The sequence below is a fragment of the Heptranchias perlo genome, unplaced genomic scaffold (genome assembly GCF_035084215.1).
Source record: "Heptranchias perlo isolate sHepPer1 unplaced genomic scaffold, sHepPer1.hap1 HAP1_SCAFFOLD_43, whole genome shotgun sequence".
NCBI classification, from domain to species: domain Eukaryota; kingdom Metazoa; phylum Chordata; class Chondrichthyes; order Hexanchiformes; family Hexanchidae; genus Heptranchias; species Heptranchias perlo.
The window spans coordinates 6,891,864-6,912,915 of record NW_027139442.1 but is presented as its reverse complement, the minus strand read 5'-3'; the positions used below and the strand labels follow the sequence as shown (position 1 = coordinate 6,912,915).

At 43.0% G+C, this 21,052-nt stretch overlaps 2 protein-coding genes and 1 non-coding gene across 3 annotated transcripts; 1 reads left to right on the top strand and 2 right to left on the bottom strand.

The window, feature by feature from the left end:
- Positions 1–2,098: 2,098 nt before the first annotated feature.
- On the bottom strand, positions 2,099–2,541 carry LOC137312523 (histone H2A.J-like). The gene has a single exon (XM_067979059.1). The coding sequence runs from the start codon at positions 2,486–2,488 to the stop codon at positions 2,099–2,101; it is 390 nt and encodes a 129-aa protein (XP_067835160.1). The 5' UTR covers positions 2,489–2,541.
- A 15,863-nt stretch (positions 2,542–18,404) lies between these two features.
- LOC137312569 (histone H2A type 1-H-like) lies at positions 18,405–18,731 on the bottom strand. Its single transcript, XM_067979100.1, has one exon. The coding sequence runs from the start codon at positions 18,729–18,731 to the stop codon at positions 18,405–18,407; it is 327 nt and encodes a 108-aa protein (XP_067835201.1).
- A 536-nt stretch (positions 18,732–19,267) lies between these two features.
- Positions 19,268–19,339, top strand: trnag-ucc (transfer RNA glycine (anticodon UCC)). The gene has a single exon. It is a non-coding gene; the product is annotated as a tRNA-Gly (tRNA).
- The last annotated feature ends 1,713 nt before the right edge of the window (positions 19,340–21,052 follow it).

Here is a 21,052-nt window from a genome sequence, read left to right as displayed (position 1 = left end):
TGAAGGTTTTCCTGGAGAATGTGATCAGGGACGCGGTCACCTACACTGAACACGCCAAGCGCAAGACGGTCACTGCCATGGATGTGGTGTAAGCTCTGAAACGGCAGGGCCGCACTCTCTATGGATTCGGCGGCTGAACAACTCGACCCTTTCTAACCGAACACAAAACAAAGGCTCTTCTAAGAGCCACCCACCGCCTCACAGAGAGAGCACTGACCTGGGAACGGGGAGAGGAAAGATCTCAGGATGGGGAATCAGTTTCCGATATTTAATTAGTATGGGGAGATACCCCAACACTCGGTACAGGGAGATCAGAAACAACGGCCGGGGTTCTCGGCCATCCCGAGAGAAGGAGCGGAATTCCCGGTTTCACGGTATAAATGAACAGGCGGTGATACAGAGTCTTTCCCCAGACATTACCTTCTCCGCTCAGAGTAAAATCCCTCCTCACTCCCTCTCCCGCTGTGTCCTCTCTGCTCGGTCTTTATTTCCTGCCCTCATTCAATTATCAGTTCGATGTGAAGTTTCTGTTTGAGGAGCGGTTCACCGGGCCGGAACTGGCGGGATTTTTGAAATTGAAGCTGGAAAGCAATTCCCGTTACGGAAAGCAATGACCGGGGATTTGTTCCCGCCCGTTTACAGACAGATCAGAGAATGAACCGGAATGTGAAACAGCCTGAGATTTGAGCTGGGGAGAAGGAAATAACGGAGATTATAAAGAGAGAGATTCTTAAATTGCTGGAGGGAAATGACATTTTCTTGAAACTGTTATTTGATGCTCTGAAATTGGCGGGCTTTTTGAAATTGAAGATTAATTTCAGCTCAGCCAATTGGGACCCAATACCTCCCGCCGTTTTGGTCTGACTGACAGATCTTGGATCAAACCTGCCAATCACAGTCCCGGGGCAGTCCCTCCTTGTCTGGGGGAGAAACCTCAGCCAATCACAGGCCAGGGGCGGATACCCTTAGACGCTTTAAAAGGCGGCCCCAGAGCGCACTCCGTGTTCACAGTCTCAGGTTGTGTTGAGATCTGTTCAGAAAATGGCCAGGACCAAGCAGACAGCGCGCAAATCGACCGGCGGGAAAGCTCCTCGCAAACAGTTGGCGACCAAAGCGGCCAGGAAGAGCGCTCCAGCCACGGGCGGAGTTAAGAAGCCTCATCGCTACAGACCCGGCACTGTGGCTCTGAGGGAGATCCGCCGCTACCAGAAATCCACCGAGCTGCTGATCCGCAAACTGCCCTTCCAGCGCCTGGTGCGAGAGATCGCTCAGGACTTCAAGACAGACCTGCGCTTCCAGAGCTCGGCCGTCATGGCCCTGCAGGAGGCCAGCGAGGCTTACCTGGTCGGGCTGTTTGAGGACACCAACCTGTGCGCCATCCACGCCAAGCGAGTCACCATCATGCCCAAAGACATCCAGCTGGCCCGCCGCATCCGCGGGGAGCGCGCCTAAACCCGACCCGGCTTCAGCACCAAGTGCAACAAAGGCTCTTTTCAGAGCCACCAAATCGGCGATGGAAAGAGCTGTGATCTCCTGGGTTGAAATGGCAGGGTCGTGAGAAATTTGCTTAAATGGGAAACTTATAAAGGGGAGGGAGCAGATATCAGACGGACAGGGACAGAATAAATACCTCACTCACATCCAAACACAAATTTCACTCACATTCTTAATTCAGTAATCGCTGATACAATAACAGTACATCAGTCAGCATCCGTTGTACAAATCTGGGTAAAATAACACAGACTGAGCCAGTGTTGTCCGAGGATGGGACGGTAAATAATATTAAGCGTCCCTGGTATTTCTGTATCCCACCCGCCCAGTTGGCAATTCTAACGGTTCTGGTATTTTGTCTCATTCACCAGACAAACTGCAAATTATAATCGATTGGAGGTTGGCGACATCTGCGGTCCGGAAGCGATTACTGCAACAGACCGATATGGATGATGTGTGCATAACAAGTTATTGTTGATTCCGATTCGAGAAACTAAGTCCTTTTGAAGTTAATTCCTGATCCCACAGACAGTGACCAGCCCTTTCATAGATAGCGTGGGTGGCTCTGAAAAGAGCCTTTGGGTTATCAGGTTAAATCTTGGCCGCTTTACTTGCTCTTGGTGCTCACACTGCTGTTTTTCTTCGGCAGCAGCACGGCCTGGATATTCGGCAGCACCCCGCCCTGAGCGATGGTCACCCGTCCCAGCAGCTTGTTGAGCTCCTCGTCGTTGCGGATGGCCAGCTGCAGGTGTCTGGGGATGATGCGGGTCTTCTTATTGTCGCGGGCCGCGTTGCCGGCCAGCTCGAGGATTTCAGCCGTCAGATACTCGAGCACAGCAGCCAGATAGACCGGGGCTCCGGCACCCACACGTTCAGCGTAGTTCCCCTTTCGCAGGAGCCTGTGAACACGGCCCACAGGGAACTGCAGTCCGGCCCGGGATGAGCGAGACTTGGCCTTGGCCCGAGCTTTACCGCCGGTTTTTCCTCTTCCAGACATTTCCACAATCTCACAAACACTTTCACAAAGAATGAAGAAATCCTCCCGCACTCGCCCTTCTTGTACCTTCTGGAGGAGTGCAGTGGGGGCACTTGTAATTGGTTCATCTGTTCTCAATCTCATTGGTTCAACGAACAGCCCATTCAGAGAGCTGTTTTATTCACCAATCAATAGCCGAATGAGAAAAGGACGGAAAATACCGAGCTGATCCGTTTTTTTGAAATTTGAAAAGCCCGCCAATATATCTGTAACACAAGAAGCGGATTTAGTAAATAATGTCGCGAAAGACAAAAATTTAAATATCTCTTTCCTTTTACTCTGTTGTTCCACATTTCCCGTCACAACTTCCAGAACCTTATACATTGCGGTTAAAATCCGGCTTCATTAACCGTTCATTTTCAATCGGGCGGGAATAAAGACCCATTTTGTAACGAGACAGATTCCAGCTCAATCTTTGTGAAAGGAACAAACGACAGATTGTGGATTGATCCCTGTTCGCAGGAGCTGCATCGCGATCGAAACCGGAGCCGGGACTCCTGGTGTAAGAAGTCGAACAGTAACAGATCCTTTAGACTATTCTGTACTCGGTGTGAAGTCCCTTTCAAGGCTGTTGCTTTACAAAGGATTGCGGTTCTGAAAGTGATATTCCCGAATAATGAACAAACGTGAAAAGGAGAAAGAAATGACTGAAGTCTAATCCACCCCCTTAAAACGGCTCTTAATGGGCAGTAGCGGGGGAAGGGTCGGAATATGAACGAGAACGAGAGGATCAGTGACACGTTTTTGGTTATTGGGACTAAATAAAAAAAGAAACACACAGATTATAACCGGCAGTGATGACGAGAATCTGCTAGATTTCAAGAGAAATTAGAAAAGCACAAGTGTTATAGAAAAACAGTTAGTATCAAACATTCTACAGTAAAATGATTCTACACAGAGGGGTCGTTACAGCGTCTTCAGAGAGACTGTGGGTGGCTCTTAAAAGAGCCGTTGTGTTCATTTTTTTCAGTGCATTGTGGAGTTTTACTTGGAGCTGGTGTATTTGGTCACCGCCTTCGTCCCTTCCGATACGGCGTGTTTGGCCAGTTCCCCGGGCAGCAGCAGGCGCACGGCGGTCTGGATCTCCCGGGAGCTGATGGTCGCTCGCTTGTTGTAATGGGCCAGGCGGGAAGCCTCACCCGCGATGCGCTCGAAAATATCGTTCACAAAGGAGTTCATGATGCTCATGGCCTTGGAGGAGATGCCGGTGTCGGGGTGAACCTGCTTCATCACTTTGTAGATGTAGATGGAGTAACTCTCCTTCCTCGACTTTCTCCGCTTCTTGCCGCCCTTGGCTGGTGCTTTACTCAAGGTTTTCTTGGCGCCCTTCTTGGGAGCTGCTTTCTTGTCCTCAGGCATTTTCAAACTCAATTTCAGACCCAGGAATGACCCAAATCCGCTCCGAACTCGGATTAAATAGGCAGCCCCACAGCCCTATGCTAATGAGGGATGGAGGAAGGCATTGATTGTGATTGGGTCATTCGGAGTGATACAACGTCACCTTTTCCATTCACTCTCTGATTGGATATCTGAAGAAACCAATCAGATTGAATACCTGCCACCAATCACAAACACGCTCACACTGCACATTGTCCGGTTTGAGCAATTTGTTCCGAACTGTTGCAGTTCTGCTTCCGGCCAGTAGATGTCCCCAAACCCCGGGACATTGAAGTTTGCAGGTGAGAGAGGGACAGAAGATAAACTCATTCTTCACATTATATTGCACGAGTGGCATTTAGAAAAACTGGGAATTGGAAACATTTGGTTGGACCAAATGTTGGTTGCATGCTGTATTAAATTCTTGTCATTAATTTAGGGTGTATAGTCTATACTGACGAAGAATCCAACAAAATACAAGAAGACTTTAATAAGCTTGATGAAAGGCGGTGTAAATGGCCATTGAATTTCAATATAGAAAGGTGTGAGATGGTGCATTTTGCTCGGGGGAATAAGAAGGCCTCATACTGCTTGGAAAATAAGAGTCTAAATGTGGTAGAAGAGCGAAGGGATTTCGGGGTACAGATTGACAAATCATTAAAAGTAGCAACACAGGTTGATGAGGCCACAGAAAGCAAACACAGCACTGGGGTTTATTTCTAGAGGAATAGAATTGAAAAGCAGATAAGTTATGTTGAACTGTAATTTAAACTTTCAAACCTTCTGTCAAACTGTTAAACCTTCCCTTTCTGAAATCCGTGCTGACTATTCTTTATTATATTTTCGGTTTCTAGATGTTTTTCGATTGCTTCATTGAGTAAAAGATTCCATGATCATTCCTACCACCGACCTTTTGTTAACTGGCCTATAGTTCCCTGGACTTGTTCTATCTCCTGTTTCAAAATATATGAATCACATTAACTATCATCCTGCCCTTTGGCACTATTCGTTTTTGTGATGATTTTTTTTCTATATATGTAACAGTGCCTCTGCTATCTCTTCCCTTGCTTCATTTAATATGTGCGGATGCAATCCATCTGGACCAGTTTAACCACCCTTTCTAACTTAAATGTTTTGATATCTTTATTTACCTCTTCCTCTATATCATATTTACCCTGTTAATCTCCCTGGTAAATACTGAGGCAAAGTAACAATTCAATATTTCTGCCATTTCGCTGACATTACCTGTGAGTTTATCTTGTGCATCCCTTAGTGGCACTCAAACTATTCTGGTTTTCCTTTTGTTATTTTTGTGTCTGTGGAATAATTTACTATTTCTTTTTATATTCCTTGATAATTTGATTTCGTAGTTGCTGTTTTCTTCCCTAATTGTTTTTGTGACTTCTTCCTAACCTCTTCCTATTCGCTTTTGCCATCCTCTTATTTAATATCTATGAATGAGAAATTCTACCAGCTTTTTGTGTCTGTTCAGGGGCTGATGTTTGGAAACTATTTATTGTCTATGATTAAAGTACCAGAAACCCCAAACCCAAACTCCACAGAAACACACGATTTTTCCCTCCTAGTGAAATAAGGCGCTATAATGGTGAGCAGAGCTGCCTTCCAAACAGTTAATTCCAACAGGTTTGAATCCCAGCACGCTGAATTCAGAATCACCAAGACTGGAACCGAATTTGATGATGTTCAGAGGGATAGTGTTTCGAAAACACAAACGGGTCTTATTTATATTTTAAAAAAACTTTTAAAGGTCATTTATTTCCCCCATAACTTTGAATTTAACTCTTTCCCTTTGTATTATTATTTACACTGATCTGTACAGTGGATACGTGAAACAATTGCCCGGATTCAGTGAAATTAATAGATTTTCTGAAGCTTTTTCTCTCTGCTGAATCCCGTCCCTTATTTAAATTATGTCGGATTAACCTTTCTGATCTATTGAAGGGTCATAGTCCTGAACCGTTAACCCGAGCTTCCCTTCTCCACATATGCTGCCGGACCTGCTGAGTCTTTCCAGCATTTTTGGTATTTTTTTCTCTCCCTTTCATCCCTTTCACTTTTGACGGTCGCCATTAAAAGTTCCAGCTTTGTGCTCAGTTTTTATTTGTGTTTTAGTTCGATTTATTTGAATTAATCTAATTCATGTCCTGAGAAATCAGACAGAAATATTGCGCAATGTACAGTGAAATATAATGGGGCAAATTCACAACTTTTGAATCAACAAAACAAAAACTTTATTATGAGTCAGTTGTCTTATTTTTTCACTGTCAAAATATTTTTAAAAAACAGAGTGGAAGTTACAGAGGGAAACTATTTCCTCACATTGCACTTTGTCCTGTTTCTGTAACGACAGACAATGTGAATTTGTTCCACTCTGTTAGAGTTCTCGCTTACGGCCAGTCGATGTCAGACTGTATATTCATTCTGTATCTGTCAGCCTCCAGTACTGTCTGTGAGTGTGAGATTAATTCTCTATCTGTCATTCTCTGGTACTGTATGTGAGTGTGGGATTCATTCTGTATCTGTCAGTCTCTGGTACTTTGTGTGAGTGTGGGATTCATTCTGAACCTGTCAGTCTCTGGTACTTTGTGTGAGTGTGGGATTCATTCTGAACCTGTCAGTCTCTGGTACTTTGTGTGAGTGTGGGATTAATACTGAATTTGTCAGTCTCTGGTACTGTGTGTGAGTGTGTGATTCATTCTGTATCTGTCAGTCTCTGGTGCTGTCTGTGAGTGTGGGATTCATTCTGTATCTGTCAGTCTCTGGTACTGTCTGTGAGTGTGCGATTCATTCTGTATCTGTCAGTCTCTGGAGCCACCTGTGAGTGTGGGATTCATTCTGTGACTGGAAATCTCTGGAATTTTATCTCAGTGTGGGATTCATTCTGTAACTCAGTCTCTGGGACAAAGTGCAAGTCTGGATTCGTTCTGTATTCTTATTTCAGGATACAGCATGTTACTTGAAACTGTATCTTTAATTCATTAATGTTTGCACGGTCCTTTGTCTAGCATTATTTTTTAAATATGGATACACTTCTGTATTTTGTTTCAATCAAACGATGTGTGAGGTTTGGTGTAGGATTACATCTTAATCTCTTGAAAGACTATTGTAAATGATAATGTATATTTCAATATATTACCGTGAAATTATTGATCTGGTATTTATTGTGTAGCTCAGTCTGCGCTAATGGAATTGATACTTTATCTTTCAGCCTGACACTTTGTGCTATATTTGGACTGGTATGTCAGGAATAACTCAGTCCGCAATAATGGAATTGATGCCATACCTTTCAGCATGAGTTTGAAGTAATTATTGGAATCGTTTGCAATGTGTAGCTTTGTCTACACTAATAGGATTCAGACTGTATGTTTCAATATGATAATATGTATATACGAATTTTGGACTGCATACAATATGTAGCTGGGTCTGTACTAATGGAATTCGTACTGTGCCTTTCAGTCTAATAACGTGTAATATATTTACATTGGTTTGTAAGGTGTGGCTCAGTCTGCAATACTGGGATTGATACTGTATCTTTCAGCATGACCCTGAATGTGATTTTTGGACTGTATGTAATGTGTAGTTCAGTCTGCACTAATGGAATTGATAATGCATCTTTCAATCTAATACTGTATGAGAATTTTGGACTGGTAACAAATGTGTACCTCAGTCTGCAGTAATGAAATTGATACTGTATCTTTCATTACGATACTGTATTCGAATTTTGGACCATATATCATGTGTCGCTCAATCTGCACTGTTGGAATTAATACTGTATCTTTCAACCTGTCACTGAGATTTTTAGACCAGTATATGATGTGTCGCTCAGTCTGCACTAATGGGATTGATAATGTATCTTTCAGTCTGATACTGTGTGAGATTTGTATACTGGCATGTAACGTGTGGGTCAGTCTATACGAGTCAAATCGAAACTGTGTCTTTCAGTCTGACACTGAATGTGATTTTTGGACTGGCATCTACTGTGTACCTCAGTCTGCAGTAAAGGAATTGAAACTGTATATTTCAGTACGATACTGCATGTGAATTTTGCACTGGTATATAATGAGCAGCTCAATCTGTATTAATGGAATTGATATTGTATCTTTCAATCTGATACTGTATGAGAATTTTGGACTGGTATCTAATGTGTACTTCAGTCTGCAGTAAAGGAATTGACACTGTACATTTCATTCTGACACTATGAAGTTTGTGGACATATATGTGAGTCAAATATGGGTAACATCTGAACTGGTATCTAATTTGTATCTCAGTGTACACTATTGGCATGAATACTGCATCTTTAAACTCATAATGTGTGTGAGTTGTGGGCTGGTATTTAATTTGAATCTCGGGGTACACTATTGTGATTCATTCTGTATCTATCAATCGGTCCCATGTGTCAGTTCTAACTGGTATTTAATTTGTAGCTAAGGCTGAACTAATGTGAGATTAAAACAGAGCCTTTCAATCTGATACTGGGTGTGATTTTGGACTGGGAATTATTTATCTGCCGGTCAGCGGTACTGATTTGTTTAGAAATGGAAATTCCATCTGTATCTCCTGCTCTGTTTGACTGTTGGATTGGGATCAGTGTGGGATTGACTATTTCTGCTGTGTGAGACTGTGGAACTGATGACTTGTCTGTGTCTCTGTGCTCTGAGTGATAATGTACATACTGTGTGTGAGAAGGAGCTGGCTGCACTGTTCCTTGCGGAGGAAACATCACACTGATTCTGGGTCCTTCAAGTATTTACCTGTAGAAAGAGAAATTAAGTCTTGTAACTCAAGAACAGGTGAGGTAGAAAATACAAAAGTGATCAATTGAATCTCTCTGTTAATAATCATTGTAATATCCACAAATGAAAACCAGTGATACAAACAGTGTCAGTGTCTGACTCTACTGCAGTACTGCAGCACTCAGCTTCTGTATACCAGGTGTGTTGGGCTGTTTTACAACAATTTAGTGACATCCAGACACAATCCAACACCTTCGCTGATCCATGAATGGGACGACCCGATGGGGCGGGGACCTTTGCACAGGTCAGGCTTCTAATCCCCTCTCCGATGGGGCTAACAGTTCAACCAAAACCACAGAGCCGCTGTTTAAAATGTGTCCTTCATATTTCTCACATGATGCCTGCAATAGATGCTCTTTGTATAACTCCCCACATCCTTACTGTCCGGCTCTGTTTACTGTTCAATCACAAACAGGGCAGGTAGAAAAAAAATCAGATTTAGTACCTGGCACCAATCACAAACACGCTCACACTGCACATTGTCCGGTTTCAGCAATTTGTTCCGAACTGTTGCAGTTCTGCTTCCGGCCAGTAGATGTCCCCAAATCCCGGATCATTGAAGTTTGCAGATGAGAGAGGGACAGAAGATCAACTCATTCTTCACATTATATTGCACGAGTGGGATTTAGAAAAACTGGGAATGGAGACGAGCTGTTGGACCAAACATTACTTGCAACGCTGTTATAAATTCTTGTAATTAATTTCGGGTATTATTGTCTATATCGAGGAAGACTACGACAAAATCAGCTTGCAGAACGGCCGTGTAAATGGCCATTGAATTTCAATATAGAAAGGTGTGAGCTGGTGCATTTTGCCAAGGGGATTAAGGAGGCCACATACTGCTTGGAAATTAAGAGTCTAAACGGGACAGAGGAGCAATGTAAATCATCCTGAGAAATTAGAGAGAAATACTGCGCAATGTAAGTGAAAAATAATGGGTCAAATTCACAACTATCGAATGAGTAAAACAAAAAAAATATTATGAATCAATTGACTTCATTTTTCACTATCAAAATGTGCAAAAATACGAGAATAAAAGTTACAGACAGAAACTTTCCTCACATTGCACATTGTCCTGTTTCTGTTCCCACGACAGGAAATGTGAATTTGTTCCGCTCTTTTACAGTTCTCGCTTACGTCCAGTAGAGGTCAGTCTCTGGTACTGTGTCTGGTGGGGTTTATTCTGTATCTGTCAGACTCTGTTATTGAGTGTGAGCATGGGGTATATTCTGCATCTGTCAGTTTCAGGTAGTATATATAAGTGATGGGTTCATTCTGTATCTGTCAGTCTCTGGTACGTTGGGATTCATTCTGTATCTGTCAGACTCTGTTTTTGAGTGTGAGCATGGGGTATATTCTGCATCTGTCAGTTTCAGGTACTGCATATAAGTGATGGGTTCATTCTGTATCAGTCAGTCTCTGGTACTATGTGTGAGTGTGGAATTAACTCTGCAACTGTCAATCTCTGGTGTTGTATCTGAGTGTGGGATACATTCTGTATCTGTCAATCTCTGGTGTTGTATCTGAGTGTGGGATACATTCTGTATCTGCCATTCTCTGCTGCTTTATCTCAGTTTGGGATTCATTCTGTAATTCAGTCTCTGAGACAATGTGCAAGTCTGGATTCATTCTGTATTCTTATTTCAGTTTACAGCATTGTATTTGAAACTGTATCTTTAACACTTTAAATGATATAGTTCTTCATCGTGTATTTAATCTGTAAATATTAATTTTCTTCAATCAAACAACATGTGTGAGTTTTGGAGTGGGATCACATCTTAATCTCTGAACTCTATTGTGAATGATAATGTACCTTTCAATCTGTTCACAGTGAAATTATTGGACTGGTATGTAGTGTGCAGCTCAGTCTGCACTGATGGAATTAATTCTGTATCTGAGTCGAACACTATGAGATTTTTGAACTGGCATGCAATATGTAGCTCATCCTGCACTAAAGGAGTGGATACTGTCTCTATCAGTCTGATACTGTATGAGATTTTTGGCCTGGAATGTGAGATGTAGCTCAGTCTGCACTAATGGAAGTGATACTGAATCTTTCAATGTGATATTCTATGAGATTTTTGGACTGGTGTGTCACATGTACCTCAGTCTGTGCTAATGGAATTGATATTGTATCTTTGAGTCTGATACTCTTTGAGATTCTTGGACTGCTATATCATGTGTGGTTCAGTCTGCACTAATGAAATTGATACTGTATCTTTCAGCCTAATATTGTATGAGATTTTCGGACTGATATGTAATGTGTAGTTCAGTCTGTGCGAATAGAATTGATACTGTATCTTCCAGTCATCATTTATGAGATTGTTGGACTGCCATGTAATCTGTGTCTCAGTCTGTGATAATAGAATTGAAACTACATCTTCCAGTCTGATCATTTATGAGGTTTTTGGACTTGTGTGTAACGTGTAGCTCAGTCTGTACCAATGGTATTGATACTGTATGTTTCAGTATAATACTGTATGAGTATTTTGCAATGTATATAAAATGTAGCTCAGTCTGCACTAATGGAATTGATACTGCATCTTTCAATCAGACACTATGAGGTTTTTGGACTGGTATCTGATGTGCAACTCAGTCTGCAGTAACATGACTGTGAGATTAATTCTGTATCTGTCAATCGGTGGTACTGTGTGTGAGTGTGTGATTAATTCTTTATCTGTCAGTCCCTGGTATTGTGTGTGAGTGTGGGATTCATCCTGTATCTGTCATTCTCTGGTACTGTGTGTGAGTGTGGGATTCAGTCTGTATCTGTCAGTCTCTGGTACTGTGTGCGAGTGTGGGATTCATTCTGTATCTCTCAATCACTGGTACTGTATGTGAGTGTGGGATTAATTGTGTTCCTATCAGTCTCTGGTTGTGTGTGTGTGTGTGTGTGTGTGTGTGTGTGTGTGTGCGTGCGCGCGCGTGTATGAGTGATTCATTCTGTTTCTGTTTGTATCTGGTGCTGTAAGTGAGTGAGATATTCATTCCATACCTCTTAATTTCTGATACAGTATGTGAGTGATATAAATTCTGTATCTGTCAGTCTGTACCACAGTGTGTGAGTGCGGCATTCACTCTGGATCTGCCAGTCACTGGTACATTGTGTGAGCATGGGATTCATTGTACATGTCAGTCTCTGGCACTGTATCTGAGTGTGAGATTCATTCATTATATTTAAGTAAATTGTATCTCCGTTTATTGTACGGCATTCAAAACTGTACTTTAATACCTTAATGTATGAATATTTTCCCCAGTCTTTTATTGGTAGATACTGATACACTTCAAAATGTAATGTTGCAGGTTATAATCAGAGAATGTGGGCACTTTTTGGAATTCTATTAAATCTGTATCGATGGAAACACAATTGTGATTTGGTGTGTCTTCCAAACTGATATGGTGACATTTTTGAACTTGTATATAATGTGTAGCTCAGTCTGTGTGAATGGAATACTGTATATTTCAGTCTGAATCTGTGTCAGTTTTTTTGTAGTGATATGTAATGTGTAGATCAGTCTGCACCAATGGAATTGATAATGTATCTTTCAATCTGACATTATGAGATATTTGGTCTGGTATGTTAAGTGTAAATCAGCCTGTACTAATGTAGGTGACTGTGAGATTCATTTGGGATCTCTCAGTCTCTGGTACTGTGTGTGATTGTGGGATAGATTCTGTATCTGTCACACTCTGGTACTCTATGTGAGTGCGGGATTCACTCTGTATATACCTTCTCTAGTACTGTGTGTGGGATTCATTCTGCATATACCTTCTACAGTACTGTGTGTGTGATTCATTCTGTATATACCTTCTCTAGTACTGTGTGTGGGATTCACTCTGTATATACCTTCTCTAGTACTGTGTGTGGGATTCATTCTGTATATACCTTCTCTAGTACTGTGTGTGGGATTCACGCTGTATATACCTTCTCTAGTACTGTGTGTGGGATTCACTCTGTATATACCTTCTCTAGTACTGTGTGTGGGATTCACTCTGTATATACCTTCTCTAGTACTGTGTGTGGGATTCACTCTGTATATACCTTCTCTGGTACTGTGTGTGGCATTCAGTCTGTATATACCTTCTCTGGTACTGTGTGTGGAAATTATACTGTATATACATTCTCTGGTACTGTGTGCAGGATTCACTCTGTATATATCTTCTCTGGTACTATGTGTGGGATTCACTCTGTATATACCTTCTCTGGTACTGTGTGTGGGATTCACTCTGTATATACCTTCTCTGGTACTGTGTGTGGCATTCATTCTGTACATACCTTCTCTATTACTGTGTGTGGGATTCACTCTGTATATACCTTCTCTGGTACTGTGTGTGGGTTTCGGTCTGTATATACCTTCTCTAGTGCTGTGTGTGTGTGTTGTATTATTTCCACATATGCAGTTTCTCATACTGTAGGTTATTTTGGGATTCTTTCTGTATCTCAGTCTCAGGTAGCTTGTGTGAGTGTGGGATTCATACTTTACCTGTCAGTCTCTGGTGCTGTGTGTGAGTGTGGGATTCACTTTTTGTATCTGTCAGTCTCTGGTATTGTATGTGAGTTTGAGATTCCTTCTGCATGTCTCAGTCTCTGGTACGGTATGCGAGTGTGGGATTCATTCTGTGTCTGTAAAATTATTCTCTCTGTTTATATTATAGCGTTCAATAATTTAGCTTTAATATCTTAATGTTTGAATAGTTTTTCTCATTATTTAATTTGTAAATATGGATGCACTTTCGGATAAGATGCTGGAGGTTTTTAATCAGATAAATTGTGTGCTTTTTGGACTATGATTAAATCTGTATCTCTGAACACAAATTTGAATGATAATATATCTTTCAAACTGATATGATGACATTTTTGGACTGCTGTGTAATGTGTATCTCAGTCTGCACTAATAGAATTGATACTGTATCTTTAAATCTCATACCATGAGTGTATTATAAACTGATATCTAATTTGTTTCTCATGTTACGCTGTCACAGCATTTCTCAATCTGACACTGTATGAGAGTTTTGGACCTGTCTGCAATTTGTATCTCATGCTACACTATTCGAATGGATACGACATGTATTAAACTCACATGTGTGCGAGAGTTCTGGTCAAGTATTCAATTTGAATCTCGGGTTACATTATTGCAATTCATTCCGTACCTTTCAATCGGGCACCATGTGTGATTACTATCTGGTATTTAATTCGTAGCTACTGTTAACCTACGGTGGGATTGACAATCTTAAAGCATGACTTTGGACTGGGATTTTTTATCTACCTGTCAGTGGGACTGAGTTAGGGGGAAATGGAAACAGCGTCTGCATCACCTGCTCTGTTTCCGTGTTGGATTGAAAATGTGCCTCCGGATATTGGGATCAGTTTGGGACTGACTGCTTCTGCTGTCTGAGACTGTGGAACTGAGGACCTGTCTGTGTCTCTGTGAATGATAACGTACCGACTGTGTGTGAGGAGGAGCTGGCTGCACTGTTCCTTGTGCCTCGGATGGAGGAAGCATCACATTTATTCTTGGCCCTTCAAGTATTTTTCTGTCAGAAGAAAAAAGTAACTGTTGTAACTCCAGAACCAGTGAGGCAGAAAATACAAAAGTGATAAGTTTAATAGCTCTGTTAATGATAATTATGTCAATCAGCGATACAAAGAGTGTCAGTGTCTGACTCCACTGCAGTACTGCAGCACTCAGCTTCTGCACACCAGGTGTGTTGGGCTGTTTTACAACAATTTAGTGACATCCAGACTCAACCCAACCCCTGCACTGATCCATGAATGGGACTACCCGATGGGGCGGGGACTTTGTACAGGTCAGGTTTCTAATTCCCTCTCCCAGGACAATAACCGTTCAACAGAAATATAACACCAGTTGTTTAAATTGTGTCCTTCACACTTCTCACCTGGTGCCTTCAATAAATGTTCTTTGTATAAGTCCACACATCTTTACTGTCCGACTCTGTTTCCACTCTTCACTCTCCAAAAACAACAGGGTGAGAATGGAACTAAACCAGGAACATTCACTACTGGTTTGGGGAGAGATAGCAGCAATGATTTTAAATAGCAGGTTCTTCCCATTCTGTCTCCCTTCCCCTGGACACACCCTGTACACACACAGCCCGAGAATGACCTCTCCCTTCCCCCTCTCACTCCATGTTCCGGGACCAGTTCCTGATCCACTCCGCCTCTTACAAACAGCCCCCGGACTCCCCCTGCCCTTCCCCCGGACTCAATGCCGATCTCTGAGCCCATCTGCGGACACGGTCCCGAAGCGATGAGCTGCTGTAACGAGGCTGCTCTTTGCTCCCTTCCCCCGGGGGCCGTGATCTCTCCATTCCCGGCTGTTTTAAACCATCTTCTTCCGCTCACTGAGGGAATGGCGCCCACAGGCCGAGCTGGGGGAGGGGAGCGCGCATGCGCTCTTCTGCTCACCAAAATCCAGCGCTGGGGGCGGGGCTGAGACGCGCATGCGCAGATATCTGGTTTCAATCCCAAAACAAAAATCGATGGAAACTTTCCCCAATTGGAATTTTTCAGAGTCTGAGCAAAGGAAGTGGGGCTGGGGGAAAGGTCAGAGGGAATGGGGTCCACAGGCAGTGCAGGAACAGGCACCAGAATGGGAAACAGATGGGATTCCACCAGTGCCTAACGCAGAAATCCAGACGGACTTTACAATCTCCAACTATAAAACGAGATGTTTCCATCCGTGCTGTTTCTCTCTGTATCTTTTGATGGTAAAGAGCCTTTCAGAGATAAAGTGAGCGGCTGTGAAATGAGCATGTGGTTTCTGTTCAGTCTTGGACTCTTTACTGAAACATCTGACGTGTCGCTCCGAAACTCGGGGATGGGGGAGGGAGGATTTCTCAAACCAATCCTGGAGAAACATGTGAGGAAAGAGTGAGTCAGTGTGTTTGTTGGGACCGTGCAGGATTAATATCTGACAGCACCGGTCCCAGATTTATTTAATCAGAGTGAAACTCTCGGTCACTGAGAGTATTACCGAACGGTCCTGAGCTGCAAAACCGAATATAGTACAGCAGGCAAGAGAGGGTTAAATGTGGCGCATTGTTTTTGTCACTCTCTGCACTGAGTGTAGGATTAATATTGTGTCTGCGTCTGGTACAATATCAGTGAGAGATGAGATTGCATCTTTTGTCTCTCCAATAGGATTTTTCTGGATTCAGCGGAACTTCACAGGTTCTTCTGAAACTGATACTGCGGCATCTGTCTCTCCGCTCTCTCTCACCGTGTCTGTCATCCCCTCTCTCTCTGATGCAGTATATTGGGGTCGATACTGCTTTTGAGCGTGATATGAACACACTGATAGGAAGTGTAAGAGTGACAGAGTGTGTGTGTTTCTGTTTTGCTGGACATGAAGGTGGGATACAGTCTGATATAAAACAGAGAGAATGAGATGTCCGGAACGGGCCTCACTGTAACTGGGGAAGTCTAAGGCTCCAGTCACAGTTCATGGTCATTTTCTTTTCACAGATTCAGGGCGAGAGTCTCTATGAGACGGTAACACTGGTGGAGAAACTCCGCATCACAACTCAAACCACAACACACGAGTTTCTCCAAATCAGCTGGAATAAGGTGTTTGTAAACTGCTGATCCCGTCTGTGAGGGGATGTGTGGGGAGATAGAATCGGGTCTGGGACTGAAATGGAAGGAGGCGGGGTGACTTGTTTTCGAAGGGACTGTATTTAGGCAGGAACATTACTGACTGTTAATTGTAACATGCCTTAGTTGAAGCTCCAGGTTTCTGGAAATCCTTGAATATGAAGCCCGAGTCTGTAAGGGTTTGTGCGGAGCACAGTGTTTCGATTCTATTATGGATAAACGGTTTTAAATTGGCGGGTGGAGAAAGCTGGAGGTGGAGCTGGAAGATCAGAGGCCGCTCTGCGCTCTGTCTGTCACTCTGACTCCTCCCCTCCCGCTTTATCTGCTTAATCCCCCATATGGAACCAACGCGGGTCGGTGGACTCGAAACACGGTTTAGTTGTTAACAGGCGAAGTAATGTTTCTGATCTCCTGGGCACCAGGCCGTTCACTGTTATTTGTTTCTGCTCAGAGTTAGATCTCACTGATTCTACAGTGTGTTTGATGCGTTTTGTAAATAATCCAACAAAATAGATTAGAAACGTAGCGAAGCGCTGAATTCCACAGATGTAGAAAGATTAGTCGATCAGTTCTGGTGATGCTTTACGAGCATGGCATGGCAAGTAGTTTAAATAAATACAAGAAATCAGATGATGTGTGGACTGGGGTCCAGAAGCGGTGGTCGGTGCACCGACTCCAGTCCCATTAGTACTTCATCTCGTCTACAACGAGACAAAAGCAGCTCAAAGCAACACAGGTCGCATGTTATCAGCGTCTCCCTTCAGACAGTAACAGATACAGTGGTTGGCACTGAAAAGAGCCTTTACATTGAGTTATATCGAAATTAAGGCACCGAAACATGCCATTCGGCCCAACTGGTCTGTGCCGGCGTTTATGCTCCACACGAGCCTCCTCCCTCCCTAATTCGTCTAACTCTATCAGGATACCTTTCTATTCCTTTCTTCCTCGTGTCTTAATCTAGATTCCCCTTGAATGGATCTGTGCTATTTGTCTCAACTAATCCTTGTAGTAGCGTTTCCAACATTCTAACCACTCTTTGGGGAAATCAGTTTCTCCTGAATTCCCGATTGGATTTATTAGCGACCTTTTTATATTTATTACCTTTAGTTTTGGACTCCTCACAAGTGGAAACATTTTCTCTATGTCTACCCTATGAAAGCCTATCGTAAGACCTTTATCACGTCATGCCTCAGCCTTCACTTTTCCAGAGAAAATACACCCAGCATTTCCTGATAAGAATATTCTCTCATTTCTCGTATCATGAGAATCGTTTTTGCACCTTCTCCAATCCCTCTCCGTCCTTTCTATAATATGGAGACCAGAACTGTGCACAATACTCCAAGTTTGGTCTAACCAAGGTCCCATACAAGTTTAAGATAACTTCTTTGCTTTTCCATTCTATCTCTCAAGAAGTGAATCCGAGTGTTTGAGTTTCCTTTTTATGACCTTATTGAGCTGCGTCGCTACTTCTTGTAATTTGTATATCTGTACCCCGAGTTCCCTTTGCTCCTCTATCCCGTTTAGACTCTTATAATCCAAGCAGTGTGTGACCTCCTTATTCTTCATTCTGTAAGTTTATTAATGTCCTCTTGCATTTTGATGCATTCTTCCTTTGTGTTAACTACATTCCCCAATTTGGTGTCGTCCACAAATTTTGGAATTGTACTTCCGATTCCCAAATCCAAATCGTTAATGTAAATTGTGAAGAACAGTGGTCCCAGCAACTGGAACATCACTTCCCACATTTTGCCAGTCTGAGTAGCGACCCTTAACCTCTATTCTCAGTTTTATGTTTTGTAGCCAGCTTGCTATCCATTCTGCCACCTGTCCCCTGACACCACATGCTCTGAACTTAGCCATGAGTCTACAATGCGGTACCTTATCGAAGGCCTTCGGAATATCCAAATATATTGCATCTACTGCATTAAACTTGTATTCAATTTCTGTTCCTTCTTCAAAGATTTCAATAAGTTGGTCCTGTCCTTTGGGTTATCAGATTAAGTCTTGGCCGCTTTACTTGCTCTTGGAGCCGACAATGCTGATTTTCTTCGGCAGCAGCACGGCCTGGATATCAGGCGACACATTGAGCGATGGTCACCACTCCCAGCAGCTTGTTGAGCTCCCCGTCGTTGCGGATGGCCAGCTGCAGGTATCTGGGGATGATGCGGGTCTTCTTGTTGTCGCGGGCCGCGTTGCCGGCCAGCTCAAGGATTTCAGCCGCCAGATACTCGAGCACAGCAGCCAGATAGACCGGGGTTCCAGCATCCACACGTTTAGCATAGTTCCACTTTCGCAGGAGCCTGTGAACACGGCCCACAGGGAACTGAAGTCTGGCCCAGGATGAGCGAGGTTTGGCCTTGGCCCGAGCTTTACCGTCGGATTTTCCTCTTCCAGACATTTCCACAATCTCACAAATACTTTTACGCAGAATGAAGAAATCTCCAGCACTCGCCCTTCTTATACCTTCTGGATGAATACAGTGGGGGCATTTGTGATGGGTCTCTCTCAGAGTGTTTACACTGCCCGCTCACCCTCATTGATATTCGATCTTTCAACTGCTGTAATATTGTCCTTTAGCAATATTGCTACTCCTCCTCTTTCCCTACTTCTCTGTCCTTTCTAAAGATCTTATAGACTTGAATATTAAGCAGCCAGTCGTGCCCAGCTGGTAGTCAGGTCTCCGTAATCATTTAATGTAATTATTTAACCTCACTGAATGGGTGATGCGGCCGATTTCAGCTGAAGGATGACTGGCTGTTGTGTAATTTCCATTGATTGGGGGGTTGGCGACATCTACTGGGCGGAAACGGGAACTGCAACAGAGCGAGAAAGGATCCGTCAGAAAGCAGTTCAAATGAAGGACAAAATCCAACAGTTTGCAGTGTCTGTTCAGGTTCTGATGTTTATCAACTATCTTAGCATCGTGCATTGTCAGCGATGGTGGTATAGTGGTGAGCATAGCTGCCTTCCAAGCAGTTGATCCGGCTTCGATTCCCGGCCATCGCAATTAAGTGTTCTCATTTGTTTATTTCCTTCAGAAACTCTTAAGTTTGCAATCGAATTTGATACAGTTCAGTTGGATATTGTTTCCAAAACATAAACGGGTGTAATTATAGTAAAATGATTTCAGCCTTCATTTCTTTTCCCTCTAGAAGGAATAGAGGAACAACATGCTGGAAATAGTGAGCTGCAAAGGGTCTAATGAGAGTGAGGAAGGCCAATGATATGGTAGCCTTTATTGTAAGGGTGTTGGAATATAAAAGTAAGGAGGTCTTGCTGCAATTGTAGTATGAGGAAATATTGTGTAAAATTGGCCTATATTCTGTGGAGATAGAAGAATGAGAGGTGATGTCATTGAAATGTATAACATTCTTAGACGGCTTGACAGGTAGATGCTGAGAGGCTGATTCCCCTGGCTGGAGAGTCAAGAACTGAAGCTTATAGTCACAAGATAAGTGGGACGGCTATGTAGGATCGACTTATGGAAACATTTCTTCACTCAAAGCGTTGTGAATCTTTGGAATTCTCTACCCCAGAGGAATGTGGATGCTCAGTGGTTGAGTATATTCAAAAGTTGAGATCGATAGATTTTTGGACTCTCGGGGAATCAAGAGATATGGGGATCGGAAGGGAAAGTGGAGTTTAGGTCGAAGATCAGCCCTGATCTGATTGAATGGCAGAGAGGGCTCGTGGGACCGTATGGGCTACTCCTGCTCCTATTTCTTACGTTCTTATGTAGAGACCCTTATATCCAAGTGTGCTGATGACACGAAGTTAGGTGGCACAATTAACATTGTAGATGGGAGCAGAAAGTTGCAAAGGGACATTGATAGATTAAGTGAGTGGGCAAAACTGTGGAAGATGGAGTTCAACGTGGGGAAGTGTGAAGTCATCCACCTTGGACCATAAAACAGATAGATCAGGGTATATTCTAAATGCGGAGAAGCTGGGAACAGTGGGGGAGGAGAGACATTTAGGGGACCAAGTACACAATTCATTAAAGATGCAAAAAAAAGTTAAAACGGTAATGGAATTTTGATCTTTATCTCTAGGGATCTGGAATAAAAAGGAGTGGAAGTTATGTCACAGTTATACAGACCTCTGGTTAGACCTCATTTAGAGTACTGTGTTCAGTTCTGGGCACCGCACCTCTGTCAGGATAAGAACATAAGAAATATGAGCAGGAGTCGGCCTTACGGCCCCTCGAGCCTGCTCCGCCATTCAATAGATCATGCCTGAACTTGAACCTCAACTCCACTTTACCGCCCTATCTCCATATCCCTTGATTTCCTTCTCCAAAAATCTAACAAATTCATTCTTGAATACACTCAACGACTGAGCATCCACAGCCCTCTGGGGTGGAGAGAACATCATCAATGAAGATAAAGGGAATGAAATGAAATGTGTCATACAGTTACATCTCGCTGCTCTGTCTGAACATTTTGATCGCTACTTCCCTGCAGAGGGATTTGAAAATTTGATGGGAAAGCGTTGGGTGAAAGATCCTTTTGCTTTCGGAAATCCTGAATCAATAATGAAGCTAAACTTGATGCTTGAGGAAGAAAACGAGCTGATGCGACTCACCTGTGAGCACACTGAAAACACACCACAAGTCATTCAGTTTGTCATCTTTTTCGATCAGTGCTTTCAAAGAATATCCTCTGTTAAGTAAGATTAGTGTTCTGTTGTTGCTGCCGTTCACAACAACCTACATCTGCG

Coding starts and splice junctions, on each gene's coding strand:
- LOC137312569 (XM_067979100.1), bottom strand. CDS start 18,731: ATGTCTGGAAGAGGAAAATCCGACGGTAAAGCTCGGGCCAAGGCCAAA.
- LOC137312523 (XM_067979059.1), bottom strand. CDS start 2,488: ATGTCTGGAAGAGGAAAAACCGGCGGTAAAGCTCGGGCCAAGGCCAAG.